Genomic DNA, 14,341 nt, shown 5'->3' with positions numbered 1-14,341 from the left:
CACATTGACATTTGTATGTCTGAAAATATCAGTTAGCCCCAATGCTTGATTAATAATTGGCTGGATATACAGTAAAAATAATTTCTACTTAGACCTTTGAAGACATTGTCAGGTTTCTTTGTACTCAACAACATGAATAAGTTTGATGATTGTTCCTTTATAATTGATCTGTTTGGGGCTTTTCTTTTCAGCCTTGGTGTTTTAAAATTTCATCGCAATGTATTTAGGTGTCGTTTTTTTATCTTGCTAAACACTTTGGGTCTTTTCAACTTGAAACTCTTGTCTCTCTTGAGCTCTGGAGATTTTCTTTTACTTAAAGATCATTCCCTTATTTTTTTAAACTTGTATTTGTCCGTTTCTTCCTGAAACACCTTTGAGTCAGATATTGAACCTCCTGGGCTATTCTTCTTGGTCTCTTATCTCCCCTTTGGAAGTTTTTGTTTCTTTGTCTTTTTGTTTACACTTGGGAGATTCTCTCGTCTTTGGTTCCTCTGGACTTGTAAAATTTGTTGTAAATTTTTTATCTTCCATGCTGCTGGCTTACTTTATTATATCTGGTGGTCCTTGGATCATTCATTTTTATTTAAGAATGGGAGACTGAAAAAAAAAGAATGAGGGACTGATTTGATTATTTTTTAATTTTTTTAAATTTGATTTTCTAGATAGCAGTTAGAATAACCAGGGTTATTCTACTGTTGTATATATAGGTCTCTTTCCTACAGTATTATCCCCTGAATAGTGAAGTTCTTTGTATGCAGGTGGGGATTTCCAGGGGGCTGAGAGCTAGGTGTTAGCCTAGGGGGTGCCCAAAGCCAGAATAGCGTGGGCTTTAAACCTGGTGTATAGAAAATTTATTTGGCAGCTGTAATTGTCCTCAGGTCATTCATTAATTTTATTTTTTAGAGACAAATCCTCTAGTAAAGAGGGAGAACAGAGGGAGGCAAGATAAAAGAACAGGGAAGATAGAGGGCTCAGATTTTCTGTAAACAGACTCTTTTAAAAGTCAGACTTCGGGGTGCCTGGGTGGCTTGGTGGGTTGAAGCTTCTGCCTTTGGCTCAGGTCATGGTCTCAGGGTCCTGGGTTCTCTTTTTAGAAAGCGTTTGAATTTTGAGAACTGTCATTTGTAGAGGTGGCCCATTTTCAGTCATTTTCATACTTCTTACTTGGGTCTACGACTTAAGCTACAGTATATGAGCTGTCTGTGGAATAATTAAAACAGGGTACCCATCTAGACAGGCCTAGCTCAAAGGGGGAATGGGCGCTGCCACGGGAAGAGGCCAACTATAGAATCCTAAACCCTGTCTTCACGTGTCTCCACCATCGACCAGCTGTGGCCCCTCCTTAGAAGCTCACCTTCCTTCTGCCGGAGTGAGATTGGCGTGAGGCTCAAATCTGGTGGCACTTGGGAAGCGCCCGTGATGCTCAGTACACTTTGTCATTATCGTCCTTAGGGGTATCTCCTGTGCTAGATCCTGGGTTTATGGAATTTTAGAGCTGAAGAAGCATTTTGAAGTCCAGTGTTTTCCTTATTTTAGAGATGGGAAACTGAAACTCAGAGTCACTTAAGCTTTTGGAGCCGAGGCTGTCATACCTGTGTGCCTTAGAGCGTGTGAGGATCACTTGAGCTGGTGGGTGGGAAGCGGTGATGGGTGAACTTTTCAACATCATGCATATAGTAGTTGCCTTGCCAGCTTGAAGACTTATGTGTAATTCTATAAAACAACGCTGTAGTTTGACAATAGAAAAATTAATATTTTTTTCTTTCTTTTCAAAAATTTAGATGTGTCCAGTTAAAACAAGCAATAGATGAAAATAAAAATGCTCTTCAAAAATTAAACAAAGTGAGTATTACGGTTAATGATATTACAGAAAACCTTTTTGTATACAGATGTTATCATTAAGTGGGAATTCATTAGAGCAGGTAAGTTTCTGGGTTTGCTTTAGTGGTGGTGAAGTCTAACTGTGACCAGGGCCAGCTTGCCCGACCAGCTTACTGAGTGTGTGGTTGGAGCAGAAGAGGCAGGCCTCTGAATGCTGAGAAAAGTTCAGCTTTGGTGAACTTACCCAGCACTGAGGACCCAGAAAATCCAAGAAGAAGCTATTTTTATTTTTGCATTGTGTGAGTATTATGTTTTATAGTTGAGAATTGTCTTGATTTTCATTACCCTGTGGGGAGAGTACATAATCTGGCCCTTAGGGTAGAAGCTTCTTGTATCACATGGCGGCTCTAATATCAGTGACTCTGCAGAAATAGGAGGAACTAGAATTTACTCTTGGAAGTTCCTTCAGGATTTTCCCTAGTAGTATGAGCCTGAGCTTCAGCCAAGTGTCCAGGGCCAGAGACTCACAGAGCATTTAAAGTGGAAAGCATCTAAAAGTCATCTCCCAACTGAAGAGATGACTCTTCGGCATTTCAGCGACACAGAACTCTTAAATTTAGGAGGCAGGCTGACCCTAAATTTGAAATCTAACTATGCCATTCCATGGGTGGGGAAGCTGAGTCTCCCAGAGGTGAAGCAGCTTTCTCAATGTCTCACTGCCAGTAAGTGGCAGAACTTGGGATTGGCACCCATCTTTTTGACTCCAAGGCCTATCTTCTGTCTAGAACCTATCTCTTACTGACTATAGAGGGTCTGGAATAGCTAGCAAGAAAACAAAACAAAAAGCCAAGTAGTATAATTTTATTTCTTCATTTGGGTTACATTTCAACATAATAATCTATTTCTTTTCATCCTATTTCTCTAAGGTAGGCCTAATCTCATACTGACATTTACTTTGTCTTCTAGAACTTAAGGTTGTATTTTTTTTTCTTCTAAAATAAATATAATAGGAAACTGAAATAAATTCTTCGGTGAAATAAACTTATATTCTTTCATAGGCGGATGAACCTGCCCCTGTTGGGAACTATAATCAGAAAAAAGAGGAGGAGCACAATCTTTTGGATAAGCTTACCCACCAACTGCAGGAACTTGCTGTGTCCATAAGCAGAGAAAATATAACTGAGTATGCTTCTTTCCTTACTTTCTTTGTCTCAGATATTATGTAACCAATAGCTTTAATGTTTGACTCAGAATAAAGACATTTTAAGAGTATAGATATAAACAAATGGTGATAACAAGTATAATTAGTTGACATTTATTTATTATGTATAATAGAAAGTCTTAGAGCCTATAAAAGATGTAAAGAAGTGAAAGTCACAATCTCTGCCCTTAGGTAATTAATCATATAGTTGGGGAAACAAAAAACTATCTCAATAGCTAAATAAACAAATGTCAGAAAATAAGGACAATGCCTCTAATGTCAGTGTTGTTACATAAAAAGAAATTATTTGGATTATTTGCTTCTTTCATAAATATTCATTAAAAATTAGAGGCAGAAGTATGCATTGCTTTTCTGCTATAGTAAATGTTAATAACAGCCTTTGCAGAGTAGAAAGAAAACTTGATGGTATAAACAAACCCAATTTGTGGAAAGCAAAAAGGAAAAAAAATTAACTATTTAGACTCTTCAAGTGCTGTTTACATACTTCTACACTATATCCTGGGGAAAATGCCAAAGGATGTAGATCCAAGGATTCTAGAATTTCTACTAACTTCTAGTACTGAGAATGACAATGTAGCTGGTTTTGGACTTAACCTTCCTACTATAAATAACTATAAAATCTGGAAAAAATATATGAAACAGCTGGTCAAAGTCACTGAACATTAGTCCAGTAGGGCTGATGTCCTTAAGACAGGAAAACACAGGAACAGAGTTCAACATTCACCCAGATCCTCTCCCTGGGGAAAATTTATGGGCTGTGGCACAGAAAGGTGGATCCGAAACAGGGAGCAGCAGTGTCACTGAACTCAGGATCAGAGATCAAATTTTGGAGTTCTCAAGGCCATTGGGACTTGTGGGAGAGAGAAGGGAGTTATAAGAGACAACTACAGAAATCTGAATAGATTCCTGGGCTACAAAGACTGTGATTCCAGAAGCACTGGCAGAAAGTACCTGCTAGGAGATTGAGATTTTAAAAGATTCTGGAAGTCAGACAATCCTGGAGAAATATTGGAGTTTATACCCAGCTAGAATAAAGAGACTTTGGTGAATGCTTCAGGCATTTAGTGGAGATCACAGGAGGCCTTATTCCTGCTGTCATTGTCATTGTCATTGCTCTTATTAAGAGTAATGAAAATACCCTAATACTGAGAACTGTGATCTTGAAACAAAGACAAAACTGAAGTAGGTCTTGTCCAAGCCTAAAACTAGACCTTAACAAGAAGGTGCTAATTTAACTGTGTAACAGAATAAAATTCAATACTCAATAAAGAAAGATGGCATAATCCTAAGTCTCTAAATGTCTCATCTGTAATATCCCCTAATAGAGGAATTACTGGAAGTACAAAAGAGTAGGGGTGATGAGGCTCCTGGGTGGCTCAGTGGGTTCATCCTCTGCCTTCAGCTCAGGTCATGACCTCAGGGTCCTGGGATCGAGCCCCGCATTGGGCTCTCTGCTCAGCGGGGAGCCTGCTTCCCCCTCTCTCTCTGCCTACTTGTGATCTCTCTTTCTCTGTCAAATAAATAATTAAAATCTTTAAAAAAAAAGAGTAGGGGTGAATAAATAATCAGCAATTGAATAATAAGACAGTCAATAAAAGAAGACTTAGATCCAAACTAGATAATACAGTTAGCTGACAAGGACTTCTAAATAATGATTAATATGTTAAAAGAAGAAAAGATGGATGAAATGGAAAAAAGTATTTTAAGTATTTTAAAAACATTCAGATGTAGAAAATGAACATTCTACAACTGTAAAAGTATCTGATGAAATAATGACTGAGAAGTTTCTCAGTCTGATTTAATATATAGATTCAAAGAGGTGGAAAATGTCATGTATTTAATAAAGAGAAAAAATAATCAGTAGAAGCTCAGATGACCCAAATGTGAAAATTAAGAGGTGGAAAATGTCATGTATTTAATAAAGAGAAAAAATAATCAGTAGAAGCTCAGATGACCCAAATGTGAAAATTAACAAACAAGAACTATACAACAACTGTTGCCGACTTATTACAGAATTTGCTGGAAGAGATGGATAGCTTGGATGGATAAGGAGGAATCAAGCAGAGAAATGGCTGCTAACAAAATTTATAGCTTTAAGTGCATACCTTAGAAAAGAAGAAAAGTTGAGTATCAGTTATTGAAGTTTCGAACTTATGGAAACAGAAGAAGAACAAGAGATTAAACCCAAGGCAAGTAGAAAGGAGGAAATTATAGAAATAAGAGCAGAAAACAGGAAATAATAAAAAGACATACAGTAGATAGCATCAATAATGCCAAAAGTTGGTTCTGTGGAAGAATTAATTAAATGGATAAATTCTTAGCAAGACTGATCAAGAAAAGAGGAAGAGAAGTGAAAACAACAACAACAACAAAAACCCAGGGATGAAAACTAATCACTACGAATGTTACAGAAATTAAAAGGATGCCGTGAAGATATTATGAATAAGTTTATGCCAATATGTTTGAAAATCTAGATAAAATAATTTTCTTGAGAAAAAATGAAACAAGATGGGATCGGGAGGGATAAAAATCATGAGACTCTTAATCTCACAAAACAAATTGAGGGTTGCTGGGGGGTAGGGAGTAGTGAGACGGTAGTTGGTTTACGGACCTTGGGGAGGGTATGTGCTATGGCGAATGCTATGAATTGTGTAAGACTGATGATTCACAGACTTTTACCCCTAGGGCAAATAATATATTATATATTAGTAAGAATAATTTTTAAAAAATACTTTCCTGAAAAATAAAAAGTACTTGACACAAGCTGAAGAGAAAAATCTTAATAGTCCTGCTAAAATATCTATTAAGAAGTTGAATGTATGATTAAAAACCTTCCCACGGAATCAACTCTTGTGTGGTTTTACTAATGGATTGCTGCAAACATTTAAAAAAATAATACCAGGATTACAAACTTTTATTGAGAGTAGAAGAACATTTCCCAAGTCATTTTATGAGCTTTAGGTATCAAAACTAGGTAAGAATATTGTAAGAAAATGGCAAGGGCCTCATGAGCATATGAACAAACCCAATAGAAAATATTAGCAAACAGAATCCAGTGTCATTTCAAAATAACAATACAGTATAACGAAGTGGAATTTATTCTAGAATGCAGGGTTAGTTTAACATTCAAAAATCAATAATTGAAATTCACTGTCTTAACACAGTGAAGAAGAACCATGAATAATCATGTGAAGTTCCTGTTATCCTTGGCAACATTTTAGAATAATTGACTCATAAAATATGTGCAAAAGATCTCCTAAAAAAAGAAAAGGGTACATAAAATCAATGTGACATATTTTGTGGATTTTTATTTTTATGGTATAAAAACTTCATTAAGTTACTGTTTATGTTTAGGTCACTGTGGTATGAGTGCATCCTACAACTATTTTATACTATGTGAACCCAGTACTCTTTATTCTGGAGACTATCTCATAACTGGCTGGTTTTATATTTAGCAATGTTCATTTGCATCAATCTAAGTACATTGTTATCCCTGTTTTTTTTTTTTTTTTTAAGATTTTATTTATTTATTTATCTGACAGACAGAGATCACAGGTAGGCAGAGCAGCAGGCAAAGAGTGGCAGGGGGGAGTAGGCTCCCTACTGAGCAGAGAGTCCCATGCGGGGCTCAGTCCCAGGACCCTGAGATCATGACCTGAGCCGAAGGCAGAGGCTTAACCCACTGAGCCACCCCGGCGCCCCTCTATCCCCATTTCTAAGATAAGTTTCTCTAGTGCTTTCAGAGAACAACGATCTCTGTTTTATTCATTGTCGTATCCCAGCACATAGCATCTGTCACACACTGTTTGATGACCTTTGATGACTTTGCTGAGGGTTGAATGAACAAAGAGAGATTTAGTGACTCATCCACACTGGTATTATTTTAGTTCCTCTCTCTTCCCTCACCTCCCATTGTACCTCCTTAATATCTTTCCAAATGTCTTTCTCTTCATCCTAAGGCTGTTTTTTTGTTTTTTGTTTTTTGGTTTTGGTTTTGGTTTTGGCTTTTTTTTAGTTTATAAAAAAAATTGTTGTCTTGTTTCACTTTTCCCAACTGTCTTTGCCTTTAGCCCTTCTTCCAATCTGTTCCCCACATGGTAGCCTAGTCATCTTTCCAAAGTACAGATGAGATCATGGCCTTCTCTTACTTCATTTTTAGAGACCGTGTTAGAAAGAAAGCTCACTTGGGCTGCATTTTGCTCACCTCTTTTCAGCCTCATCTCTTTCTTACTCATTTCTTCAAAACTTGTCCTACCATTCGTGAGCTACTTGCGGTTCCCCCAACTTGATCCTCCTTTCACCACTCCCCCCCACTCCTTTCTACTTCCTTTTTAATTCATTAATTCCAAGTCATCCCTCCAGACCTAATTCTAAGCCTTTCCCCATCCCTACCCATGTAGTGTAGGTTGAATGTCCCTTTCTGTGTTTCCTTAATATCCTGTGTATACCTCTAATGTACCTATCGAACTATATTGTAATGACCCGGTTTCTAGATTCTCTCTCTCTCTGTAAGCTCCTTGAGGACAGGGAATTGTTCACCTGGTTTGCCAGGCTTTGTATCCAGGTTGGTTGACATGAACCTGACATACATCATTATCATCATAGCTGACCTCTATTAAAGACTTGCGAAAGGCAGGCCCTGTTCTAAACCCTCTTCAGATTTGTAACTCATGTAACCTTCATGACAGTCCTGCGAGGCAGGTTCTTTTATTACCTTCACTTTACCAGTGAGGAATGGAAAACTTAAAAGAAAGCTATGCCAGGTCACTCAACAAGGAGACGATGGTGCCAGATGTGAACTCAGAGCCCATGCTCTAACCGTGTGTTACAGTGCTCGAGCAGCATTTGCTGAATGGATGAATCCAAGACTTGAATACAAATCCCAGACCCTCAAGTCCCATGCATGCTCCGGGGTGTCCCACATGTGCCTCAGATAGAGTAACCCCTTCCCCACTCAGTCCTTCAAGTCACACATTGTTGGTTAGATGGTAGAAACCATGAGCTGTGCTTTCTCCTTATTTCCTTTATTTACCCAGTTCCAAATATGGGCAGGATCTTCTATATGTAGCAGCTGTCCTCATCCTCGATCTGTTCTTAGATGTTATTTCAAGTGATCCTTATCATAGAACTGTTTTCCACAGAATCAAGACACCTTCTGAAAGAGAGGAAGATGACGACTCTGCTGACGAAGATGAAGAAGCTGAAAAAGAAGAAGAAGATGATGAAGAAGAAGAAAGTGAAGGAAGTGGTGGGGAGGAAGAAGAAACAGAAGAGGAAGAGAAACAGGAAAATGAATCCCACAGCCAGACAAGTAAAGAATACATTGCTGTTGGAGATTTTGCTGCTCAGCAAGCTGGGGATCTTACATTTAAGGTAGAAACAAGACTAGAACTAACCTAAGGATAAGTTTGCGTACTTGACAGAATAATAAAACTCTACCTATACGCCTATATTACATATTCCTGGTATTGTTTTTAAAGACCATCTGTTTTAATAAAATAAGTTAAAATTATGATTTACCGGCAGTAATCATGTAAAATTATGTCATCAAAGTTACCTAGTAGGAGAATGGTGAAATTAAATGCTATTCTATTTTAGAAAATAGTTTCAGTGTTGATAATTTCTGACTTAGGGGTCAATTTTAATTTAAAATGTCTTTTGTTTTGATTTAAGAAAGGGGAAATTCTCCTTATAATTGAAAAAAAACCTGATGGTTGGTGGATAGCTAAGAATGCCAAAGGAAACAAAGGTCTCATTCCCAGAACCTACGTGGAGGTTAGTCTTTATTGTTTATTCTTTCCCTTTTTCTCCTTTGAAAACATTTTTCCATTAAATTTTTTTTTTCAAAACTTGTCTTCATTTTTAATAAAATGTTCAGCTGTATTCTTTGATCAATTGACTAGTGAATAACTTGGGATATAGAATTTACTTCAATTTTAGAGCGACAGGGCCTGGGGAAAACCTTGTCTATTAACAGTGCTAGGGGTCTGTGAAGTGCTGTTATGCATGTGAGGCCTAGAATGTTATAACACAAAGTGCTTTGTGGATTCATGCTGATCAGAAAAATTAGTAAGAGTGTATTGTTTGTTGTCAAACGAAGCCACAGTTAATGGCAATATATGATCCCTTACCAGGATGTACATGTACATATATGCATGTTTGCCGCCCTTTTTTTTTTTTTTAATATTTCATTATATACCATGGTCGTTTTCTTTGCCAATATATGTAGGTATCTCTCTGGATCAGCGCTGTCCAATAGGAAAATAATGCAAACTACAAATGTAATTTTAAGTTTTCTCATAACCACACTGACTTTTTTTCTGACACTACTTCTAACACTTTAATTGTGTGATTTTTTTCCAACACCAAATACATGTTGTTTTCCACACCAGTTCTCTGAAACCAATCAGGTGTCCAGTAATCCAATTTAATTCCGACACTAACTCCTGGAGTTCGTGCAGACCTGTCAAGTTAAGGGCTCACCCCACAAGCTGCTCTAATTCAGATGCCAATCCCAAGTCCCATGAGCCACCTGTGCTTCTGAGTGACCAGCTGTAAATTTAGTTTCCACAGGCATCCTCAAGCTTGATAACTTGCTGTAGGGACTCACAGAGCTCAGGAAAACACCTTACTTGTGTTTACCAGTTTATCATAAGGCTGCAGCTCAGGAACAGCCAAATGGAAGGCATGGATAGGGCAAGGTATGGGGAGATGGAAGGAGTGGGATCTGGATTTTCCATGCCTTTTCTGGGGCTTCCCCACCCCCATCACCCAGTACACTTCTTCATGGTCCCCAACCTGGAAGGCTTCTGAAACCCTGTATTTTAGAGGTTTCAGTGGAGGTTTTGTTATATAGGCATGGCACGATTGATTAAGTGATCGGCCATTGGTGATTGAATTCAGTTTCCTACTCCTTTATCCTTGCTGAAGGTGAAGAGGGTGGTGTGGTGGGGCGCTGAAAGTTCTAACCTTCTAACCACATGGTTGATTCCTCTGGCAGCCTGGGCCGCACCCTCCTCCATCACCTCATTAGCATAAACTCAAGTCTGGTTGAAGGGGGCTTATGTTATGTTATGAATAACATAAGACACTCCTATCACTCAGGAAGTTCCAAGAGTTCCAGAAACTCTTGCCAAGAACTGGGAATAAAGACCAAATATATACATATTTTTTATTAGACCACATGCATTTGCAAAAAGGAAAAAAACAGGTGACATCTTAAATAATGTATTTATATTATCTAATATATCAAAATATTATCATTTCAACTTATAATCAATATTTTAAAATATTTTCTCTTTTTTTATACCAAGTATTCAAATTCCAGTGTGTATTTTACACCTAAATAGCACATCTCAGTTTGAACTAGTCACACTTCAAGTGTCAGTAACCACACATAACAAGTGTTTTACACAGTTCAAGTTTGATTCATCCTTTTCATTGGTAGCATAGTATTCCAATGTCATGCAGGTAGACATGTTGCTTCCAGCCTCTAAGAACTATAAATTATGTCAGATGGAGCTACAGTTACCTTCCACTATGAGATACAAAAGATCCCCCCAAATAGTGGCTTAAGTAAGGTAGAAGCATATTTCTCTTGTGCATGGAAGAAGTATGGACAAAGGCAGTGAAGGGTTGGTGAAGGACCATCTAAGATTTTACTCTGTAATTAAGTGGGAGACGGGTCTTCCAAGGGTTATCTAAAGAGATAGATTAGTTGGCTGCTAGATCTTTCAATGATTCGAAAAAGCGAAAGAAGAAAGGGGAATAAGAGACCAAAAGGTATGAGCTGCTATCTTCTTAAGACAGTTTCCTAAAATTTATACCCAAAACTTCCAATGATATCTCCTTGATCAGAATTGAGTCTCTTGTTACACCTAGACACAAGGAGGGTTTGAAAAATGTAGACTTTTAGCTGGCTCATTGCTAAATCAGGGATTCTGTTAGAAAAGAAGAGATTAGGTGGGAGACAACCAGCAACCTGTGTTGTGATCAGTCAACACAGACATCTTTGTAGGTTTGTCTGGTTTATCGCCCTCAGACATATTTCTGGGTGCTTATTGCTGGTTCAAAAGATTTACACATTTATTTTCATTTAGTTTGCCATGTTGCCTTTCAGAAAAGTCATGCTTGTTTGTTTCCTCCCCCCCAGCATCTGGGAGTACTTTTTCCCCACACATGGATTTGTGATGTGTGATGTGTGCAGCTTTGGATGGCTGCCATTTATCCTTTTGCCAGTGTGGTAGGCAAGAAAGAGGCCCGTTATTGTTTTTATTTGCATTTATTGTACTGCTAGTAAGGTAGAGCATCATTTCATACACTTTATGACCATTTCTACGTCTTCTTTGTAAATTGCCTTTTCAGTTCTTTTGACCATTTTTCTAACAGATTTGTTTAAATTGTACTGATTTATAAGAGTATCATAATATTTTCAGACTAAGGGTATTAAGCCTTGGAAATCTGTGACAGGTATTTTCTTTGTTGACTTAGAACCAGTCTATATTTTATGTTGCTAAGTCTGTCAGTGTTTCCGTTTATGATTTTTGGTTTTGGTATTATAATTGGCAAGGACATCCCTATCTCAACATTACTTTCTTCTAACACTTTTCTTAACACTTTAACACTTCCAACTTCTTTTATTTCTACCTTCTTTTTTTATTCATTGTAATAAATTCCACTGGGAATTTATTTTAATTAAACTTGCTCTCTATCTCTGTCCTTGTAATTTTTTCAGATAATGAAGTTATTGACAATATGTTGAAATCTTTTTCCCACAGATTTTTGATAAACCCATTGCATATATTCCTACCTATAGTTGAGCCTTTCTGAAAATATTTTTATTGGTTGATTTTTGCGTTAGGTAAAAAGCACTTTATATTTTGATAATTTTCCAGCCCTATAATAAAGAAGGTGGCCAAGACACAAGTGAAGAAGGCAGCGAAGAAGATGTGGAGGTGGAGGACCAAACAGCAGAGGGGGAAGAAGTTAAACAAAGGTAAAAGGTGTGAGAGGATATCAGAGTGAGTTTAAGAAACTTTTTGTTTATTTTTACTGTTGTAAACAATTCAAGAATTTTTGAAACCGAGACAATTTACAGTTTGAGAACAGTGCTTTTTTGTGTTACTATTTGCTTAAAGATCAGTACTAATTTAATTTCATCATTATTTTTTGTGTATGATATTATTCTTTCTAGGTTTCATTTAGAGACTTGTAAATTTTTAGAACTTATTGACAATTAAGTGCTTTGTGCTTTGATTGATGATGCTCCAAAATGGAGTCAATAAGCATGAGCTGTCTGTGCACTCATCTCGCTATTTTGGCCCCCCCAGAACTGATTCTCACTGGAGTGCTGTACGAAAAGCTATCTCAGAGGTTGGTATCACCTGTTCTGTTAATGATGTCATGTTTTGTTACCTAACAGTTCTGATAGAGTGCAGAATCAAAACAGGGTGGAGACTGTAGAAGATAACATTGGGTCTTAAATAGGGTACAAGGCATGGAGTGTACAGAGCATAAATCATATGGCTCTGGCTTAATAAGCCGTGCTCCAAGTAGTATTTCTCCTTAGGCCTTTTCTATAAGAAAAGTAGATTTGAGGGCTTGCAACTGTATCTTGTTGATTCTGCCTGAATTTTCTACCATTTGGATAAAGGGCTGATGTTAAATTCCGTTAATGTGAAAAATTCCAGATGCACCTAGGTGGCTCAGTCATTAAGTGCTTTCAGCTCAGGTCATGATGCCAGGGTCCTGAGATCGAGCCCCGCATCGGGCTCCCTGCTCAGTGGGAAGCCTGCTTCTCCCTCTCCCTCTCCCTCTGCTTGTGCTCCCTCTCTCACTGCGTCACTCTCTGTCAAATAAATAAAATCTTTTTTTAAAAAGATTCCAAAAAGCTCAAGAAAGTAAATTATCCATATTCCTATCATTTCAAAGAGTTCCATAACAAAATGAAAATCCACTCCTTCCCTCCCATAACTAATCACCATTAATAGTTTAGTCAGTATGCTTCCTGACCTCTTACCCTACCTATCGCTTAAATCGCTTACATGGACATGCTCATGTGTATGTATGTATGTGTATGTACACCTATACAAAAAGGCCATGAATTCTTCAGTGCATATCAGTTTCTGATGTTCACTCATTTGTTACGTGGCAGTACACCCCAGGGCGGGACCAGAATAGGGACATTTTGATGAAAGATGTACAGGAAGCACCTGGTCTGGAGCACAGAGCTCTGCCCATCAGGCACTGCATGGGGCTGAGGTTCTTGGAAGCTACTAGGATTCAGTGATGGATGACATCCTCTGGACTTTGGGCTCAAATTGCTGTATTTGTCCACTGAAGTCTGCATGTTCGTGTTTTCCTTTTCTGCATCATCGTTGCTATAGTGATAAGAGAAAGTATTATGGAGGTGAGGAAACAACTCAGTTTTTTGTCTTTACTGTCTTCAGCAGATAAACACTGTTGATGTGCTGACCACAATGGGAGCTATTCCTGCAGGGTTCAGGCCCTCCACACTCTTCCAGCTTCTGGAGGAAGGTAACAGTTGCCACTGAGCCACCACAAGCTTGTAGTTAAGCAGCGAAGTTTTATGTCTAATGTTATTATTTTAGCCAAAATAAGCTGTTTAAAAAGTTGTTGACTATCACATCTCTTTGGTACTCCTCTATTCCTTTTTATTTCCTAGGGCAGATCCTTCCCTGATCCTGTCAGATGCCGGTGTGTTTACCTGTGCTCTGGCTTCTAGACCCTTTGCTTTATTTCAAAAATATGACTGTTTTAATTATGAGCCCTTTTGTGTATCTTCAGCCCACCTTCCCCTTACTGGTTCCTGCCCTCACCAGTCTACGAGCATGCCTGATACCCTTCAGACCCAGCTCTTCTCACCCTATCCCACGTTAGCCACAGCCTCCCTTTCTCTCCTTTTCTTTGACCAAAGACTTTTCTGAAGAGTTATTATCCATTTGCTTTTCTGTTTTCTTATTTATTCTTGGATTTTTCTGTACTTAACAACATTTGTCCATAGGCTCGTTAAAGAGAAATGATGTTGGGGGAGGATCTCCCATATACCCTGAGTTGTTGAGTTATCTGTGGAAAGGCTGCTTTGAGGCTCCTCAGCCGGGAAGGCTCTTCTCAGCCCTCCCTGCGTGTCCAGCAACTTCTCATCCTTTTGCAGCCCAAGGAATTCCATCTTCCAAGAGATGCGCTCTTTCAGTCATACCCTTCCACTTGAGCACCCTTTATGGGTCTAAGTTAGTTTATAATTTTTTTATTCTCTCTTCTACTTATTTTTTTTTTAAT

General features: G+C 38.1%; 1 protein-coding gene across 2 annotated transcripts in view; it reads left to right on the top strand.

Moving 5' to 3' along the window:
• The window catches only part of NPHP1 (nephrocystin 1), a 54,971-nt gene that overhangs the window by 4,693 nt on the left and 35,937 nt on the right, over positions 1–14,341 (top strand). The window contains exons 3-9 of one of the 2 annotated variants that reach the window (XM_059405571.1): positions 1,782–1,842; positions 2,880–3,004; positions 8,185–8,416; positions 8,717–8,818; positions 11,938–12,038; positions 12,373–12,415; positions 13,495–13,579. In XM_059405571.1, the coding sequence (XP_059261554.1) occupies positions 1,782–1,842; positions 2,880–3,004; positions 8,185–8,416; positions 8,717–8,818; positions 11,938–12,038; positions 12,373–12,415; positions 13,495–13,579 (749 nt within the window). Of the gene's footprint in view, positions 1–1,781; positions 1,843–2,879; positions 3,005–8,184; positions 8,417–8,716; positions 8,819–11,937; positions 12,039–12,372; positions 12,416–13,491; positions 13,580–14,341 lie in introns of both variants that reach the window. The other variant, XM_059405570.1, reaches the window with a different exon arrangement.

This window comes from Mustela nigripes, chromosome 7 (genome assembly GCF_022355385.1).
Source record: "Mustela nigripes isolate SB6536 chromosome 7, MUSNIG.SB6536, whole genome shotgun sequence".
Lineage (NCBI taxonomy): Eukaryota > Metazoa > Chordata > Mammalia > Carnivora > Mustelidae > Mustela > Mustela nigripes.
The sequence above is the reverse complement of the archived record's forward strand: the minus strand, read 5'-3'. Positions and strand labels throughout refer to the sequence as shown.